The 12,637-nt window shown below is 56.4% G+C and overlaps 2 protein-coding genes across 2 annotated transcripts; one reads left to right on the plus strand and one right to left on the minus strand.

Annotated features, from left to right (window-relative positions):
- Positions 1-273: 273 nt before the first annotated feature.
- LOC130263624 (acidic mammalian chitinase-like) lies at positions 274-5,190 on the minus strand. Its single transcript, XM_056511277.1, has 11 exons — positions 5,072-5,190; positions 4,542-4,571; positions 3,422-3,623; positions 3,251-3,307; positions 3,005-3,170; positions 2,790-2,914; positions 2,555-2,678; positions 2,253-2,438; positions 1,908-2,027; positions 1,683-1,824; positions 274-563 (listed from the first exon to the last, which is right to left on the minus strand). The coding sequence occupies exons 1-11, from the start codon at positions 5,094-5,096 to the stop codon at positions 328-330; spliced, it is 1,413 nt and encodes a 470-aa protein (XP_056367252.1). The 5' UTR covers positions 5,097-5,190; the 3' UTR covers positions 274-327.
- Positions 5,191-8,278: 3,088 nt separating this feature from the next.
- LOC130263630 (acidic mammalian chitinase-like) lies at positions 8,279-12,564 on the plus strand. The gene is made up of 11 exons (XM_056511284.1): positions 8,279-8,506; positions 9,003-9,032; positions 9,611-9,812; positions 10,004-10,060; positions 10,164-10,329; positions 10,420-10,544; positions 10,657-10,759; positions 10,841-11,026; positions 11,787-11,906; positions 11,990-12,131; positions 12,370-12,564. The coding sequence occupies exons 1-10, from the start codon at positions 8,482-8,484 to the stop codon at positions 12,122-12,124; spliced, it is 1,149 nt and encodes a 382-aa protein (XP_056367259.1). The 5' UTR covers positions 8,279-8,481; the 3' UTR covers positions 12,125-12,131; positions 12,370-12,564.
- The last annotated feature ends 73 nt before the right edge of the window (positions 12,565-12,637 follow it).

Below are 12,637 nucleotides of genomic sequence, written 5' to 3' on the forward strand. Positions count from 1 at the left end.
AAAAATAAATAGAAATAGAAATGAAATAGAAATAGATAAATAAAAATAAATAGAAATAGAAATAGAAATAATAGAAATAGAAATGAAATAGAAATAGATAAATAAAAATAAAAAGAAATAGAAATAGAAATAATGAAAATAATAGAAATAATAGAAATAATAGAAATAATAGAAATAATAGAAATAAAAAATAAAATAAAAATAAAAATACAAAAGTAAAAATAAAGATAAAAATAAAAATAAAATAAAAAACCAAAGCAGGTGAAACAAGAACTGCTTGCAGAAAGCTTTATTCAATCGCGGTTATTGCACACAGTGAACCCGGGATCACTGGGGCCAGTTGCAGCAGCTGCAGGCGGGGTCGAAGACCAGCCCCTGCTCGCAGCTCTGCAGGAAGCCCTGGCCGTTCACGCAGCTGTAGAAGTTCCTGCTGTCCGTGGGGTCGGCGTACAGCCCGTTGGGTTTCCCGGCGCAGAACCCGGAGCCGCCCGAGCCGCCCGAGCCGCCGGGGGTGGGGGGAGCCTCGGTGATGGGGGGCAGCGGCTCGCTGGGGGGAACGCACTCTGCAATGGAACAGCCGGCAGGAAAAGGTTTGGTACCCGCTGGTTTGGTCCTCAGCGGGGAGTTTGGGAGTCTCAGTGAGGAACAGGGTGTGGAATTCGGGTGGGAAAGGGTTAAAAGGGTTTAATTCCTCCTCATTTTTGATATGGAGTTTGGGACTCTCCATCGAGGAGCTGGTGGGAGTCTCAGTTAGGAACAGGATGTGGAATTCGGGTGGGAAAAGGTTAAAAGGGTTTAATTCCTCCTCATTTTTGATATGGAGTTTGGGACTCTCCATCGAGGAGCTGGTGGGAGCCTCAGTGAGGAAAAGAGTGTGGAATTCGGGTGGGAAAGGGTTAAAAGGGTTTAATTCCGCCTCATTTTTGATATGGAGTTTGGGACTCTCCATCGAGGAGCTGCTGGTGGTGGGAATCTCAAATAGAAGAAGGAGGAACACAGTCTGGAATTTAGGCAGGAAAGGGTTAAAAGTGTTCAATTCCTCCTCATTTTTCATATGGAGCTTGGGAATCTCTATGAAGGAGCTGCTGGTGGTGGTGGATGGAGGAACCTAGTCTGGAACTCAGGTGGGAAAGGGTTAAAAGTGTTTTATTCCTCCTCATCCTCCATAGGGATTTTGGGAATCTCCGTTAAGGAGCTGCTGATGGTGGTGAGACCCTCAGTGAGGAACAGAGTCTGGAATTCAGGTGGGAAAGGGCTAAAAATATTTAATTCCTCCTCATCCTTCAAAGGGATTTTGGGAATCTCCATCAAGGAGCTGCTGGTGGTGGTGGGAGCTTCAACTGGAAGGAGAGGGGAACAGAGTCTGGAATTCAGGTGGGAAAGTGTTAAAAGTGTTTAATTCCTCCTCATCCTCCACAGGGATTTTGGGAATCTCCATCTGCTGGTGGTGGTGGGAGCTTCAAATGGGAGAATGGGGGAACAGACTCTGGAATTCAGGAATAAAAGTGTTTTCATCCCACCCACACCTCCATAGGGATTTTGGGAATCTCTGTGAAGGAGCTGCTGGTGGTGGTGGGAGCTTCAAATGGGAGAAGGGAGGAACAGAGTCTGGAATTCAGGGGGGAAAGGGCTGAAAGTGTTCCACCCGCACAGGGGTTTTGGGATCCCCCGGGGTCACTCACCGCCGCTCTGCAGCCCCAGCCCCTTCTTCAGCGTGGAGATCAGCGGGTATTTGCCCTCCTTGCAGAAATCCCCAGTGAAGTCATCCATGTCCAGGGCCCAGACCATGGCTCCTCCAAAGTTGTTCTTCTTCAGCCAATCCACCTGTGGGGAGGAAAACCCCGCTGAGCCCCAGGAGCTGATCCCACAGCAGGCTCTGGCCTCGTCCCAGCTGGTTTTTAACAGACCTTGATGCCAAAGCTCTTGACGTTGTCGTAGCCGACCCACTCGCTGCCCTTGTAGGCATAAGGGACATCCTGGGGCTCATCCCAAGCCTGGGTGGCTCCAGAGCTCAGCAGAGTGCAGATCTAAGGAGAAGGGAGCAGCAGTGTTACCCACAAAAAGAAAAAAGCCCAAGCTCTGCCTTGCCTTGGCTTCACCCTCTGGTTTTGTGCTGCTCCCTTCTTCCCCGACCACACAACTCCATCCTAGCGATTCCACGGAGAAAACTCCTGATATTCCTGATAAAACTCCAACTCCTGGTCAATTCCTTCAGGGGATTTCAGGAAGGAATGTGGTGGGACCATCCTTACCTCGTAGTAAGCCAGAGTTCCAGCCTCCCTGGTGTAGGGCCCGGCGGGGCCGGGGCCGGACGCTGGGGCTCCCACGGCCGTGTTGGATGGGTCCTGCAGGGTGAAGCTCTTCCCATAGGTTGGGAATCCCACCAGGAGTTTCTCAGCTGGGGCACCGTTGCTCTTCCAATAATTCATGGCGTATTCCTGCAAGAAACCAGCCCCACTCAAACCTTTGTTGGGATTTGCAGGATGAAATCCTCGAAATCTCCTTGGGGGAGGCACTAAGGATATGAGGGATGTCCCCCAAAAAAAACACTCACAACGTTGAAGTATTTGTAGTCGCCAGTGTCAGCAGGGCCGGCGTACAGGGGGCTGTTCTCACCCGTGTTCCTCTCCCAGGAGCCGTGGAAGTCGTAGGTCATGACGTGGATGTAATCCAGGTACCTGTGGGGAGGGGGCTGTGTCCTCACCTGAGAGCCCCCCTGCACATGGGGCTCCCTCAGGGGCTCTTTCACTCCCAAAAAAAACCCTCAGATCCCAAAAACAGCCACTCACTTGCCAATCTCAGCGATCTCGTAGCCAGCCTGGATGGTGGAGAGCCCGGCAGCCACAGCAGCCGTGACCATGAGCCGGGGCTGGTTGGTCTGTTTGGCTTCCTGCTCGAAGGCTGCCAGCAGTTCCTGGGGGATCCAGGGCACAGCGATCACCTGGGGGCTCTGGGCTGGGGCTTGGCAGCCACGCAGAGCTCACAGGGCTGGGGCTGAGCCCACCTTAACCAGGACAGTGAACAGAGCCTTGTCCTGGGCGGGGCTGCCCCTGGAGCCGGGGTACTCCCAGTCCAGGTCCAGCCCGTCGAACTGGTACTGCCGCAGGAATTTGATGGCAGACTTGATGAAGGTCTGGCGGTTCTCAGGAGTGGAGACCATGGTGGTGAACCTGGGCAAGCAGAGCAGGAGAGAGGTGAGGATGGAGCCCCTCCATCCTCTCATTCTGTTTAAGGCATGGTTTGAACTCACTTGGCTGTGCCGAAATTCCATCCCCCAATGGCCAGCAGGGTCTTCAGGTCTTTGTTCCTGCAAGGCAAGAGGCAGAACCCTGAGGTACTGCAGGTCCCCAGCACCCCCGAGGGACAGGCAGGGGTGGGATGGAGCAGCAGCCCCAGCCCCAGCCCCAGCCCCAGCACTCACTGGTTCTTGAGGCCGTTGAAGGACTTGTAGAGGGTCTCATCGTTCCACTCGTAGGTGGTGAGCTCGTTGTTGTTCATGCCAGCGAAGGCGTAGATCAGGTGGTTGCACAGGCAGGGGTCGACATTTTCGGGGGTGAACTTACCCAGGCCAGGCCGGTACTGGGCCCAGTTGGTGAAGTAGCAGGTCAGCACATAGGCAGAGCCTGCGGGACACACAGACCATGGAGGGGCTGCAGAGCCCTGGGCACAGCCCTGAGCACGGGCTGGGCACAGCTCCCTGTGCAGCCAGAGAGCTGGGGAGCAGGGCTGGGCACCCCTGGGACACTGAGAGCACCCCTGGGACACTGAGAGCACCCCTGGGACACTGAGAGCAACCCTGGGACACTGAGAGCTCCCCTGGGACACTGAGAGCACCCCTGGGACACTGAGAGCAACCCTGGGACACTGAGAGCTCCCCTGGGACACTGAGAGCACCCCTGGGACACTGAGAGCAACCCTGGGACACTGAGAGCACCCCTGGGACACTGAGAGCAACCCTGGGACACTGAGAGCAACCCTGGGACACTGAGAGCACCCCTGGGACACTGAGAGCAACCCTGGGACACTGAGAGCAACCCTGGGACACTGAGAGCACCCCTGGGACACTGAGAGCAACCCTGGGACACTGAGAGCTCCCCTGGGACACTCTGGGCTCCCCTGGGACACTGAGAGCAACCCTGGGACACTGAGAGCAACCCCGGGACACTGAGAGCAACTCCGGGACACTGAGAGCTCCCCGGGGACACTGAGAGCACCCCTGGGACACTGAGAGCAACCCCGGGACACTGTTGGGTTCCAATGGAACACTGAGAGCATCCTTGGGACACTGAGAGCACCCCTGGGACACTGAGGGCACCCCTGGGACAGTGCTGGTCACCCCCGGGACACTGAGAGCACCCCTGGGACACTCTGGGCTCCCCTGGGACACTCTGGGCTCCCCTGGGCTCCCCCCAGCCCCACGGCCGCCCCTCCCTCCCTGGTCCCGCAGCCGCCCTGCCCTGGGGCTCCCGGCTCGGGCTCGGTCCCTCCTGCCCGGGGCAGCGCCGAGCTCGGCTCAGCTGGGCTGGGGCAGCAGCACCTACCGAGGTGGGCGTTCAGCAGCAGGGCCAGGCCTGGCAGGGCACAAGGAAACAACGCTGGGGTCACTGCCTGCTCCTGGGAATGCAAAGCTCCTGTGCAGAGCTCTGCTCCCAAGCTCAGGCAGCTCAGGGATGCTACAGAGCAGCCTCAAATCTGCCCCAGCATTTCCAGTAAAATGTGACAAATGATTTCAGGTAAAAGCATGGAAAAGAACCCAAAGAGATGCCAAAGCACTATTTTGATTGTAAGATTTAAGTATGAAAACAATTTCAATTCCACCCTTCAGAGAGCTCTGTCCATGTCCAAAGCAGAAGAGATCCCCAACAGCAGCAGCACTACAGAAGAGAATAAATGTATAAAGCAAGAACAGAGCCCCAACAGCATCAGCACTGAAGAAGAGAAATTTCCCTCCCCAGAGGAAGCTGTGAATCCTTGGAGAGAAAAGCGAGAGCAGCATTTCCATGGGCAGCCCTGGCAGGCAGCAGAGCCCAGCCCTGGCCCGGGGCAGAGCTCCGTGAGCAGCAGCACTCACCGGCGAGCAGAGTCAGCTTGGCCATCTCGGACCAGACTGCTGAGCTCGGGCTCTCTCCCACTTTTATACCCTGCTCCCCTCTGCTGCCAGCCTGGCACCCGCAGCGGGGCAAACATTGCGACACCGGCAGCGGCAGCAGCGCCAGCGCGGTGACAGCAGGACAATGGGGCTGAGCCCCGCAGCCGCAGGGGTCACCGCAGGGCCGGGCCGTGTCCTGCTGCTGCAGGAGCAGATAAAGAACGGGATTAGATCGCTCGGATCGCTCCGGGTGCTCCCCAGGCTGTGGCTGCGGCTGTGACCTTGGGCTGTCCTTGGCGGTGGCACTGCCACGCCGGGCTCTGGGCTCTGCCGGGGCTGGTGGCCTTGGTGGCCCCGTGCCAGCCCGGGCTGAGCGGGCTCTGCTGCAGCCCTGCCCTGCTGGGGCTCTGGGCTCTGGGCTCCTCCTGGGCCAGCCTGGCCAGCGGCACCGAGCTGCTCTGAGCTCTGCCTTGCCCACCCAGCTCAGCTGGGCTCTGCTCTTTATTTCCTGCAGCTTAAACTCTGCAAGGAGCACCCCAGAGGATGGGGCAGGTTCATTTTGCTCTCACATTTATCCCCTCCTCTTCCTGCTCAGCTCTTTCCCAAACTGAGGCACCCCCGTGTTCCGAGCATTCCCGTTTTTCCTTAAGTGAATCCGAAAGCCTCCAAATATCCTTGCCACATTTTTATTTTCATCTTCTGTCCCTGTGGATGCTCCCAGCTCTCACCCTGTGCCAGGAGCCCGGGGATTTCTCCCCTATTCCCGAGCCAGGCGTGGGGACACGGCTGTGTCCCTGCTCTGGGATGCTGAATTCCTTCTGGGGGGACATGAAGGTGACTTTGGGAGGTCACCCATCCCGGGATGAATGGAAGTGTGGAAAACAGCCTGCTATCAGATGCTGCTATCTGCCCTGAGATTAAACTGTACCAGCCTGAGGGTGCATTTGAGGATGTACTTTGGGATTTGGGGCAGGCACAGGGTGGGATGCAGCTGATACCACACTGGGACACCTTGGTGCTCTGAGCTGTGCCCTGCCCGCCCAGCTCTGCTCAGGGCAGCACACAGGAGCGATCCCATCACTAAAGAAAAACCCCATCACTTTTTACTGAGTCATTCTAAAGCAAAACCCTTCTGTAAGAAGCATTGTTTTTGTCATCTTCCTTCCCCAATCTCCTGACAGCCCTGGTCACAAGAACAAGTGGGAGGACAATGCAGCAGAAGCTGATTCTGACTCACTTTGTTTCCATCAACCCAAGGAGACCAAACCCTTGTTCCTCATCTTTGTTTTGGCCGTGCCAGCATCTCTGAGGGCTCCCCTGGGCACAGCACAGGCTTTTCCAAAATTCCAGTGACCTCTGGCACCACTCCTGTGACCTTTCTGTTCGTCCCCATGGAGTTTTCCATGGTGACCTTCTGAGTGTCCTTCTGGGTGTCCCAGCCAGGGCAGGGACAGCCAAACACCCTGACAGAGAGGCTCAGACACAGCAGGACCAGGGTGGATGAGGTTTTTGGGGAAAACAGCAGGTTTGGGGATTTTTCCCAGTTGCCAGCTCTCAGACACATCTCAGGGAATGATCTTGATGTTTGTCCCCATTGAGTTTTTCATGGTGACCTTCCAAGTGTCCCAGCCAGGGCACAGAGAGCCAAACTCCCTCCCTGGAGGGTTGGCTTGCACACACTGCAATGGATGAGGTTTTTAGGACAAACAGCAGATTTTGGGGATTTTTTTTCCCGTCAGAAACACCTCTGGCTGTGCTGCTGCCACCCCTGAATCTGCCAAACCTCCAGGACAAAAAGGAGGAGAAAGTTTAAAGGAATGATCCTGGAAGGAGAACCTGGGCACTGCTGAGCTGGGCACAACAGCAATGTCAGGGTCTGTCCCCCATGAGCTGTCAGGACAGAGCAGAAGGACAGACAGACAGGCAGACTCCATCCCAGCAGCCATGGAACCAGCAGGATGAGAGTTCCAGAGGGAAGATGCAGCAGGAAAAGCCCAGAGTGGCAGAATCTCTCTGCAACCCAACACTGGAATAGTTGGGAGGTCCCTGTCTGCTCTTTTTAATTGGAATTCTTTCAGCAAGGACCAGTTCTTGTGTCTTTTGTTACCTTCCCACCACTCTCAGGGAACTCACAGCAAACGAGATTTGTAACTACAGGAAAAGTCCTGAAGGAAAAATCCTGAAGGAAAATTCCAGGATCTGAGTTTGTTACCCCACATGAAAACAAGTCAGAGTCCTTGAGCCTGCCCCAAACCTTTCCTTTCCACACCAAAACACCTTCCATGGATAAGAGAGCTGAAAATGCTCCAGAGGTCACTGAGGGTGGGATTTTCCAGATCTATCCCGGTTGAATTTACCCTGGGACTTTATCAACCAAGGAAAACATTGGAAAAATACTCCTTGAGGATGTTGTTGTGTTATCAGCTGCATCCCACCCTGTGCCTGCCCCAAATCCCAAAGGCTCAGACTGGTACAGTTTAATCTCAGGGCAGATAGCAGCATCTGATAGCAGGCTGTTTTCCACACTTCCATTCATCCCGGGCTGGGTGACCTCCCAAAGTCACCTTCATGTCCCCCCAGAAGGAATTCAACATCCCAGAGCAGGGACACAGCCGTGTCCCCACGCCTGGCTCGGGAACAGGGGAGAAATCCCCGGGCTCCTGGCACAGGGTGAGAGCTGGGAGCATCCACAGGGACAGAAGATGAAAATAAAAATGTGGGAAGGATATTTGGAGGCTTTCAGATTCACTTAAGGAAAAACGGGAATGCTCGGAACACGGGGGTGCCTCAGTTTGGGAAAGAGCTGAGCAGGAAGAGGAGGGGATAAATGTGAGAGCAAAATGAACCTGCCCCATCCTCTGGGGTGCTCCTTGCAGAGTTTAAGCTGCAGGAAATAAAGAGCAGAGCCCAGCTGAGCTGGGTGGGCAAGGCAGAGCTCAGAGCAGCTCGGTGCCGCTGGCCAGGCTGGCCCAGGAGGAGCCCAGAGCCCAGAGCCCCAGCAGGGCAGGGCTGCAGCAGAGCCCGCTCAGCCCGGGCCCGGCACGGGGCCACCAAGGCCACCAGCCCCGGCAGAGCCCAGAGCCCGGCGTGGCAGTGCCACCCCCAAGGACAGCCCAAGGTCACAGCCGCAGCCACAGCCTGGGCAGCACCCGGAGCGATCCGAGCGATCTAATCCCGTTCTTTATCTGCTCCTGCAGCAGCAGGACACGGCCCGGCCCTGCGGTGACCCCTGCGGCTGCGGGGCTCAGCCCCATTGTCCTGCTGTCACCGCGCTGGCGCTGCTGCTGCTGCCGGTGTCGCAATGTTTGCCCCGCTGCGGGTGCCAGGCTGGCAGCAGAGGGGAGCAGGGTATAAAAGTGGGAGAGAGCCCGAGCTCAGCAGTCTGGTCCGAGATGGCCAAGCTGACTCTGCTCGCCGGTGAGTGCTGCTGCTCACGGAGCTCTGCCCCGGGCAGGGCTGGGCTCTGCCTGCCAGGGCTGCCCATGGAAATGCTGCTCTCGCTTTCCTCTCCAAGGATTCACAGCTTCCTCTGGGGAGGGAAATTTCTCTTCTTCAGTGCTGATGCTGTTGGGGGTCTGTTCTTGCTTTATACATTTATTCTCTTCTGTAGTGCTGCTGGTGTTGGGGATCTCTTCTTCTTTGGACATGGACAGAGCTCTCTGAAGGCTGGAATTGAAATTGTTTTCATACTTAAATCTTACAATCAAAATAGTGCTTTGGCATCTCTTTGGGTTCTTTTCCATGCTTTTACCTGAAATCATTTGTCACATTTCACTGGAAATGCTGGGGCAGATTTGAGGCTGCTCTGTAGCATCCCTGAGCTGCCTGAGCTTGGGAGCAGAGCTCTGCACAGGAGCTTTGCATTCCCAGGAGCAGGCAGTGACCCCAGCGTTGTTTCCTTGTGCCCTGCCAGGCCTGGCCGTGCTGCTGAACGCCCACCTCGGTAGGTGCTGCTGCCCCAGCCCAGCTGAGCCGAGCTCGGCGCTGCCCCGGGCAGGAGGGACCGAGCCCGAGCCGGGAGCCCCAGGGCAGGGCGGCTGCGGGACCAGGGAGGGAGGGGCGGCCGTGGGGCTGGGGGGAGCCCAGGGGAGCCCAGAGTGTCCCAGGGGAGCCCGGAGTGTCCCAGGGTTGCTCTCAGAGTCCCAGGGGTGCCCTCAGTGACCCAGGGGAGCCCAGAGTGTCCCAGGGTTGCTCTTAGTGTCCCGGGGTTGCTCTCAGTGTCCCCGGGGTGCTCTCAGTGTCCCCGGGGTGCTCTCAGTGTCCCAGTGGTGCTCAGAGTGTCGCAAGGGGAGCTCTCAGTGTCCCACGGGTGACCAGCACTGTCCCAGGGTTGCTCTCAGTGTCCCAGGGGGGCCCAGAGTGTCCCAGGGGTGCTCTCAGTGTCCCAGGGTTGCTCTCAGTGTCCCAGGGGTGCCCAGCCCTGCTCCCCAGCTCTCTGGCTGCACAGGGAGCTGTGCCCAGCCCGTGCTCAGGGCTGTGCCCAGGGCTCTGCAGCCCCTCCATGGTCTGTGTGTCCCGCAGGCTCTGCCTATGTGCTGACCTGCTACTTCACCAACTGGGCCCAGTACCGGCCTGGGGAGGGCAGGTACACCCCTGAGAACATCGACCCCAACCTGTGCAGCCACCTGATCTACGCCTTCGCTGGCATGAGCAACAACCAGATCACCACCTACGAGTGGAACGATGAGACCCTCTACAAGTCCTTCAACGGCCTCAAGAACCAGTGAGTGCTGGGGCTGGGGCTGCTGCTCCCTCTGGGGCTGGCCAGGGCCGGGCAGGGGGACAGCACCGTCCCCTGAGCTTGGGGACAGCAGCTCCAGGTGCTGCTCGTTGCCACTTAAAGGACCCGGGCTGCAAAGGCCACGGTGACACCAAACCCTTGGGGTCACTCCAGTTCCTTCCCCTTCCCTGCAGGAACAGGAACCTGAAGACCCTGCTGGCCATTGGAGGATGGAATTTCGGCACAGAGAAGTGAGTTCAGGGCAGCTCTTTCGAACCATGGCTCCCAGGAAAGGGAGGGAAACAAGGAAGAGGCTCCATTCCAACCCCGACTCTCCCCTCTCTGCTTGCCCAGGTTCACCACCATGGTCTCCACTCCTCAGAACCGCCAGACCTTCATCAGCTCCGTGGTCAGGTTCCTGCGGCAGCACGGCTTCGACGGGCTGGACCTGGACTGGGAGTACCCCGGCTCCAGGGGCAGCCCCGCCCAGGACAAGGCTCTGTTCACTGTCCTGGTTAAGGTGGGCTCAGCCCCAGCCCTGTGAGCTCTGCGTGGCTGCCAAGCCCCAGCCCAGAGCCCCCAGGTGATCGCTGTGCCCTGGATCCCCCAGGAGCTGCTGGCAGCCTTCGAGCAGGAAGCCAAACAGACCAACCAGCCCCGGCTCATGGTCACGGCTGCTGTGGCCGGAGGACTGTCCACCATCCAGGCTGGCTACGAGATCGCTGAGCTGGGCAAGTGAGTGGCTGTTTTTGGGATTTGAGGGGTTTTTTTTGGGAGTGGAAGAGCCCCTGAGGGAGCCCCATGTGCAGGGGGGCTCTCAGGTGAGGACACAGCCCCCTCCCCACAGGTACCTGGATTACATCCACGTCATGACCTACGACTTCCACGGGCCCTGGGACGGCTCCACGGGCGAGAACAGCCCCCTGTTCAGCAGCGGCACCCTCAGCGTGGTGAGTGCTCCTCTGGGCTCTCTGGCCCAGGGCTGCTCTCCCCACAGCACACCCTGAGCCTCAGCCCTGCTCCTCTTGCAGGAATACGCCATGAACTACTGGAAGAACAACGGTGCCCCAGCTCAGAAGCTGCTGGTGGGATTCCCAACCTACGGGAAAACCTTCACCCTGCAGAACCCATCCAACACGGCCGTGGGAGCCCCCAGCTCCGGCCCTGGCCCTGCTGGGCCCTACACCCAGGAGGCTGGACTCCTGGCTTACTATGAGGTGAGTGTGGGATTCACCTTGCCACTGCTGGACAATTCCCAGCATGGAATTCCTAACCCAGCTCCCCTGGTGTGGAGGACAGGTGTCTGCCAATAAAGGCAAAGCTTCTCTTTGAAATGGAGAATGTAAACCTCCTTCCTCCAAATATTTATCATTTGGAAATTAAGGGGCTCTCAGGCAAAGACATGGGAATTAGCAATAACAGTTCTTTACTAGGAAAATTCAAATAGAAATGCAGTATTACACAGAACAATCCCAACCCTGCCAGAGTCAGAATCCAAGCTGACACCCGTCAGTCAGTCAGGGTGTTGGCACAGTCCCATTCAATGGTGGCTGCATCCTCCTGCAGGGGCAGATGTGGTTCAGCTGGAGCAGTGCTCCTGGAGAAGGTGCAGTTTCCTCTGAAGCTCCAGGGATGATGTGGAAAGGTCTGGCTTTCCTCTGGGATCCAGTGGCAAAGGCTGCTCTGGTGTTCCAAATGTCAGTTTTTCTCTGGGTAGGAAAGGCTTGGCTCCTCCCCTGGCTGGAGCATCTCCCAGTGGGATGATGGAATTTTATCAGTCATGCCCTGGGACTCAGTGGCCATGAACAGGAGATATCTCCTGGAGGGAGGATGGGCTGTGGGAAGATAAAGATGATTGCCCAGCTGGTTTAAAGATGGCCCATGAGCAGATAATGTGTGCCAGGAGATCAGGGGCACTGGGACAGAATCCACATTTCTGGCCACATCAACCCACATTTCCACTGCCCCTTTTCCCAGATCTGCAGCTTCCTGAGCTCTGGAGCCACCCAGGCCTGGGATGCCCCTGAGGATGTTCCTTATGCCTACAAGGGCAGTGAATGGATTGGATACGACAACGTCAAGAGCTTCAGCCTCAAGGTCTGTTAAAAACCAGCTGGGACGAGGCCAGAGCCTGCTGTGGGATCAGCTCCTGGGGCTCAGCAGGGTTTTCCTCCCCACAGGTGGATTGGCTGAAGAAGAACAACTTTGGAGGTGCCATGGTCTGGACCATCGACCTGGATGACTTCACTGGCAACTTCTGCCACGAGGGCAGATACCCCCTGATCTCCACCCTGAAGAAGGGGCTGGGGCTGTGAATGTGCAGTGAGTGACTCTCAGGGACACTCTGGGGTTTGTGCAGCTGTGGGGCCATGAAGAGGGGTGGGGAGGAGGGGAATTTCACCATCATCCCTCCCCAGGTGTCCTGGTTTAGGGAGGAAACCTGTGAATGGGGGGGGCTTTTTACTCTTGAAATTAATTTTAAAATTGCAGAACTCAATATTTAACAGAACAGGCAATCTGGGGATACAAAGATCTAAGGAAAATCCTGCTTGTTTTGCAGGCTGCAGGAGCTCAGCACAGCCCAGTCCTCACATCCCTGGGAGATCCTGATCCTGATCCCATTCCAGCTCAGCAATCCCTCTGATCCCACTGCACACAATGAATGATCCAATAAAGCTTTAGGCAAAACCAACTTCCTGCTTCGCCTCTTTTTTTGTCCTTTAGATTTTGTTGCTTCCTGCAGTGATATCAAACAATCCTAAACCACAGTGACACGTCTGAACAAATCCAAGCCATGCACCAGCCAAACCATATTTAGTTGTTTTTCT

The sequence above is a fragment of the Oenanthe melanoleuca genome, chromosome 26, assembly GCF_029582105.1.
Source record: "Oenanthe melanoleuca isolate GR-GAL-2019-014 chromosome 26, OMel1.0, whole genome shotgun sequence".
In the NCBI taxonomy this organism is placed as follows: domain Eukaryota; kingdom Metazoa; phylum Chordata; class Aves; order Passeriformes; family Muscicapidae; genus Oenanthe; species Oenanthe melanoleuca.

Coding starts and splice junctions, on each gene's coding strand:
- LOC130263624 (XM_056511277.1), bottom strand. CDS start 5,096: ATGGCCAAGCTGACTCTGCTCGCCG. Junction 2,028..2,252: donor GAACTCTGGCTTACTACGAG/GTAAGGATGGTC, acceptor CCTTCTCCTTAG/ATCTGCACTCTGCTGAGCTC. Junction 1,825..1,907: donor TCAAGAGCTTTGGCATCAAG/GTCTGTTAAAAA, acceptor TCCTCCCCACAG/GTGGATTGGCTGAAGAAGAA.
- LOC130263630 (XM_056511284.1), top strand. CDS start 8,482: ATGGCCAAGCTGACTCTGCTCGCCG. Junction 8,507..9,002: donor CAAGCTGACTCTGCTCGCCG/GTGAGTGCTGCT, acceptor GTGCCCTGCCAG/GCCTGGCCGTGCTGCTGAAC. Junction 10,061..10,163: donor TGGAATTTCGGCACAGAGAA/GTGAGTTCAGGG, acceptor CTGCTTGCCCAG/GTTCACCACCATGGTCTCCA.